We start from the raw sequence: 5734 nt of genomic DNA, 5'->3' as shown, positions 1-5734 counted from the left end.
ACCCACTGTATTAAACAGGTCCAAGTCCAACCACTCATATCCCAGACTTCCTAGTCTCCTCCCAAAATATGCCACTCTGGCCTTTTGTTCATGGTGTAGCCTGTGGAAATTTGACCATCCAGCAGACAAAGCCAGCCCATGTGTTCTCTCTGGGAGTACCCCAGAAGCATCCCAAGTCCAATGAGGCTATGTCTATACTGTAAAACAATAGTGTTTGAACCCTGAGTCCTGGCTTGAATCAGGCTCCAAGTCTCTGCTCCCAGGGTCCTAGGTTCCAGCCCTGAGTTAGGGTGATTGGGAGGCAGGGGAATTAGTTGTTAGGCTTGAGCCTGTTGGAACCCTGTGCTAACTCTACTGTATAAGCACACCCAGATAGCCCGTCACAGCTACTGCTGTGCGGGGAGCTATGGGGGACACTCCTCAGCAGAAGGTAGGAGACGAGCAGGAACGGCCCCTAGGTTGGGAGGGGCGGAGCAGCTCAGCAACCTGTCAGCTGCACCCGCAAGTGCAGCTGAAGAAAACTGCTGGAATTGCCCCATTCCCTAACCGCCGGCAACCGCAACCAATCCCGCCCATAACCGTCCCACAGCTGCTCACGAGGCAAGCGCGTGTCTAGAGGAGAGCAAGCGAGCGCACGCGCCGACTCCAGCTCCTTCCCAACCTCTGCGCGCGCAGCGCACTTTAACCCTCCCTCTCTTACTCTACGCCTTTTGCTCTAATGGCCTCTACATGGTTGGTTGGAGAAGGTGGCGGATACGGGTGATGTCATTGTCTGACGCGTGTGATAGCGCGCTCCGTGATTGGCTGGCGCCGCCCGCCAATAAACGTTGAATTGTTGGATTCAAATTGAGTGGAAAGCTGAAGAGGTCAGTTGATGAGCGGGCGCTGTCCCAGGGTGAGGAACGCGAGTTGGGTCCTGCTGGTGTAGCTGCCTCCGCCATGGCCCACAAGCAGATCTACTACTCCGACAAATACTTCGACGAGCACTACGAGTATCGGTGCGTGGGGGGGGGGGCTGCTCCTCACTCTGCTTCACCCTCTTCCGTGCCGCGGGGCGCGCACCGGCGGGGCGCGCGTAGGGGTCTCCAGGGAGGAGGCGCGGGGCGCAGCGCTCTCTGGGATGGGGCGGTGTAAATGCTTTGCCCGCTGCTCCTCTCGGGGGGAGGGGGGCGGTGTCGGCGGGGCCAGTGACTCTTCTGAGGTGACGGGGTTCGGGGAGCTCAGGTCAGAATATGGCGCTCTAATATCGGGGACCGCCTCAGGCTCTCCTCGAGCGCAGACGCCGCCGAGTCTGCCCAGTAAATGAGGGGACGGGTTGGGGGGAACAATGGGCGGGGAGCCTGAGGCGGTCGGGCTGTGTTCGCTGAAGGGACTCGCGAGCTAGTGACGAAGTTGCGGGTCCTGCTCGGAGCCCTCAGCGCCGTCTCCCGGGGAAGGCAGGTTTGCTGGTGCTGAACTCGGGGGAGTTGCCGCGAGCTCGCCGGAACTTCCGCGTCCCTGGAATTCATTGAGGCAAACTCTAGCGGCCATAGCTGAGCGCTGGCGGGCTCGCAGATCCCCTACCCACCCGGAGCAGCGGTGGGACTGGGTTTTACTGCCTGTAAACAGCCCTGATCTCTGGGATGGGGTGACAACAATGGCAGCTGCCTGTTGGCCACATCGGGGGAGACTCCTCTGGCTCCCTGCAGAACCTGACTGTGCTTTCACTGCTTCAGAGTGAGGCAGTCACTTTATACATCTCCCTGAGACTACGTGGCCTAGGCAGGTGGCACTTAGCCTTTTCGGGCGTAGCTGCTCTGCAGTGCAAGGGAGTCCTGGAGCTTTAACTTGACGTGTAGCAGTAACTCACACAATACTCTGAACAAATCTTAGCATTAAGATGCCATGCTTTCTGTGGGAAGTTTTGCTCTGGGTGCGTGTATATTGGTGACTGCTTATATGCAGGTTAATGACATTGAGCACAAGGCTATAGGATGGATGACCTCTTGCTTACCCCACTTGAATGTTTTGTTCATTCAAGCCTGAAACAATCTGTGTAACCAGTTTGCATAATAGGGAGGCAGAATGTAACTGTTATCAGAGGGAAGATGTAAACAGACTGCTCAGTGCCCTATGGAAGGCACTACAATGCCTCAGTTTCATGTTACTCTCACCAAGATAGGCTTGTGATCTGTATATACAGTTTGGTATTCAAGGACAGAGGTCAGACTGGCTTGGTCAGCAGTTGACTTGGCAGTGATAAATGAATCATGGCTGGTGGTATAAGAATGTTGCTTTGTATGTTTCCTAAAACCACTTATCTGATCAGGTAGATAAGGGTTTTCTTCTCTTAAACAGTGTGGCAATAATCAGTTGCCTAGTCTAGCACATCTTTATCAAAGCAAAGAGTGCTCCTGGCAAGAATTCTCTCCTGGCTTGCATATATTTCAGATGAAGTGGGGAATGGAGTGCATGATTACGCCTTCCGTTAAAAGGCTGAAGGTTTAACATCTACCATACTGGCTCTTGGTTTTCAAGATCTAGCATACCACCTCTTAAGCTTAAGTATTTTAATATGGACACTTAAATCTGCATGAATTAAAACTGTTGCATCTTTAAATAGCCTGTATATTGTCATTGGTACATCAACATGTAGAACAGTTGATGTCTCTCCTAGGGTAGTGAATGGCACCCTCAGGAAACTTGAGAACAGGAGGACATCCTTCCAGCAGCTGGGACGGAGATAGATCGAGAGGGGCACAATATCTTAGGAAAAGTGCACTAGACTTCCCACTGGTGGTCAGGATAATGCCGAGTTGCCTGATACCTCAGTCTGGAGGATATAGTTCTGGACTTTGAGCCCGGCTTAAGAGATTTCTCTAGGAAAGGTGGTAAGGCTTATAGCCTACAAATACAGGTGTCATCAAAAAGGAAACTGATCTGTACTGTAGGATAACTTTAGTACTGTATTTTTCAACAGACATGTGATGTTACCCAGAGAGCTTTCAAAGCAAGTACCAAAAACCCATCTAATGTCTGAAGAGGAATGGAGAAGACTTGGTGTCCAGCAAAGTCTTGGCTGGGTCCATTACATGATCCATGAGCCAGGTAAATGAAATGACTGTTCTATAGCTGTAATGGCACTCTTAACTGGCAGCACAGGTACTTGTTGAGATTAAAAGGACACCCTGAATCTTTGGCTACTAGCAATACCCAGTGTTACAGGAAGCAAAAGATTGTCACAACTCTAGTTATTTGGTAAAACTAACAGCAGTGGAGAACCATTGGAGTCATTTTTTTGGGGGGAATGTGGAGGGTGTCGCTTAAAATTTCCCTAACACTTTCTTTTAGACCCAGGGCAGGATTTCTCCACACTGCTCAGCAGGTAGCGATCAATCTATCAGGGACTGATTTATTGCATCGTGTCTAGATGCAATAGACTGATTTTCTCCCCCCGCCCAAATGCGCTCCCCGTCAACTCCAGAACTCCACCAGGGTGAGAGGCGGAAGCAGAGTCGACGGGGGAGCCGCAGCCATCAATCCTGCACCATCAGGACTGGAGGGAAGTTGATCTAAGATATGTCAACTTCAGCTAAGAGAATAGCATAGCTGAAGTTGCATGTATTAGATTGATTTCACCCCCCACCCCCATTGTAGACCAGGGCTCTAAGTTTAACTAGTGGGCATCTCATGTCTAGCTTTCAAACTTTTCAAGCCCTGAACTAGAAAACTGACATGTTGCTATCTGCTAGATTAAAGTTTTAGACACTTGGATATACATAACTGTATAACTTGGTCTTCGTGAACCAGAATAAAACTGTCATCCAAGTGGCTATATATATATTATAGCTGATTTGCTAGAAATGACAGAAGTTAAAGATTAGGAGATCTTAACTGAAGGGACTTACTAGATAAAGCAGTTTACATTAAACTGTAGTAATATAATCTTTGTATCAAAGTACAAGTGACTCAATTTCAGACCCGACTTTGATGCTAATCATGAGTGTTTTAAGAATAAAACTAGTACAAACCTGACTGAAAGTTAACTGTCAGTGGACAACTGCAGGTGATGTGTGAGTGGTCTTCAAAGTTTGATGGTTGGTAGAACCAGTGAGCAAATTCAACCAAAGGTCGATTCAAATTTTCTGCTAGCATGGCCATTCCTTCCAAAGACTTATTGCATTATTTCACACTGCAGCTTAAGGATGTGCATGTGCCACTTGGCCTGATGGCTTTGTTTAAACAAGGAAGTTGAGCCAATTAACTAGATCTACCCAGAAATCTAGTTTAAATTAGTGTACCCATTTGTAGGGACACTCTTGAGCTGGTTTAAAACAGACAAGCCAAGTCTCTACTAGAAAAGGTAGTCTGGTATAGCCAACCTGTAGTGTTGATGATGGAGCATAAAGGTAAGCTATGTTGGCAAGAGCACACTATCTTAGTAAGCAAAACAAGCCAATATAAGCCATCTACATTAGGAGGGTTTGGTATGAAAATGTTGTGAAAAATCAAACTCAGCTGACTTTGCTCTACTAGCAATAGTCTTCTATTAAACTGGAACAAATTCCTTACTGAAACAAGGTCTAAGGAGTTGATCATCATATGCTCGTTCATAAGGTACACGTGGGAAGATGTAATTCCACGCTAAAATGCACTGATCAGGCACTCAACACTTAACCTTCCAAATACTTGAAACTTGAGCATTCATGGAAATATCTAACTGTTGTAATTCCTATTTTAATTTTGAGTGGCCTCTCTTGGCACCAAGGGTGAAACCTCTTAAACGCACCTAATTGGCTTAAGAGCCAAAATGAGGTGCTTATAAAAACTTTACCCCATATAGAGGGGCAAGCTTGAAGGCACTGTATATAGGAATAGTCACTTTTCTTACACTCAGTGGGGAGACATTTTCTCTAGTAAATGTAGTAATTGAGTACTAAGCTGCTGTACACAAATGTATAGGACTGGCAATGACAAATATTGCATGTTAACATTGAAATTTGTGTTCAATCTTATTTCCACAGAACCACACATCCTTCTCTTTAGACGACCTCTTCCGAAAGACCAACAAAAATGAACTTTTTTTCTGGAAAACTTCTATTAAATCTTCTGGAACTTTATGTATATGTGTATATATGTTGGTAGTATTCAGTGAATACTTGAAAAAAATGTACAAAACATACATCCGTATCTGTGCATGAGCTGTATTATTCACAGCAACAGAGCTCAGTCAAATGCAATTCCAGGTAGGCTGCTATGGTGTCTAAAGATTAATAAAAACATATTCCTTTACTGTAATATAAATGCCTATTTCACTTTTTATTAAATTTTGTTTAATAAAGTGTTCATGTTGCATGTTTATGTCCTGACTATAGACTTTCACTTATTACATGTATTTTTCTTTAGAAACCTTAGTTTCAATACTGAGCAGCTCTGTACAGCATTGTAATTACAAATGTTTGACTAGTTCAAAGCCCATGGATTCCCAACTCTTCACAATGGATCTGAAGAAATAAACACTGACTCTCAATTCTAGATATCTACTTTGTGATTTCTTTCTAAGAAATCTTGTGTTAGCAAATAGCAATCAACTATGTGGAATTTAAGTGTTAAGGCTAAACTACTGGAGGAGGAGGTACCTGTCCAAAACTGATCATTAAATCACTGCATAGGCCAAAAAAAAGTGACTTCACAGTGACCTAGTTTCTCCACTATGACATAATACCTGTCCCTGGGAAGACACAGTTGCTGGCTG

The 5734-nt window shown here is 45.9% G+C and overlaps 1 protein-coding gene across 1 annotated transcript; it reads left to right on the top strand.

Moving 5' to 3' along the window:
• The first annotated feature begins 872 nt into the window (after positions 1–872).
• On the top strand, positions 873–5514 carry CKS2 (CDC28 protein kinase regulatory subunit 2). Its single transcript, XM_050946062.1, has 3 exons — positions 873–998; positions 2960–3087; positions 5004–5514. The coding sequence occupies exons 1-3, from the start codon at positions 940–942 to the stop codon at positions 5054–5056; spliced, it is 240 nt and encodes a 79-aa protein (XP_050802019.1). The 5' UTR covers positions 873–939; the 3' UTR covers positions 5057–5514.
• Positions 5515–5734: the final 220 nt, after the last annotated feature.

The sequence above is a fragment of the Gopherus flavomarginatus genome, chromosome 3 (genome assembly GCF_025201925.1).
Source record: "Gopherus flavomarginatus isolate rGopFla2 chromosome 3, rGopFla2.mat.asm, whole genome shotgun sequence".
Lineage (NCBI taxonomy): Eukaryota > Metazoa > Chordata > Testudines > Testudinidae > Gopherus > Gopherus flavomarginatus.
This window is presented reverse-complemented; position numbering and strand designations above follow the sequence as displayed.

Excerpts from the sequence above, each read along its gene's own strand:
- CKS2 (XM_050946062.1), top strand. The coding sequence starts at position 940 with ATGGCCCACAAGCAGATCTACTACTCCGACAAATACTTCGACGAGCAC. Across the intron at positions 999-2,959 it reads GACGAGCACTACGAGTATCG|ACATGTGATGTTACCCAGAG; the intron begins GTGCGTGGGGGG and ends ATTTTTCAACAG. Across the intron at positions 3,088-5,003 it reads TTACATGATCCATGAGCCAG|AACCACACATCCTTCTCTTT; the intron begins GTAAATGAAATG and ends TTATTTCCACAG.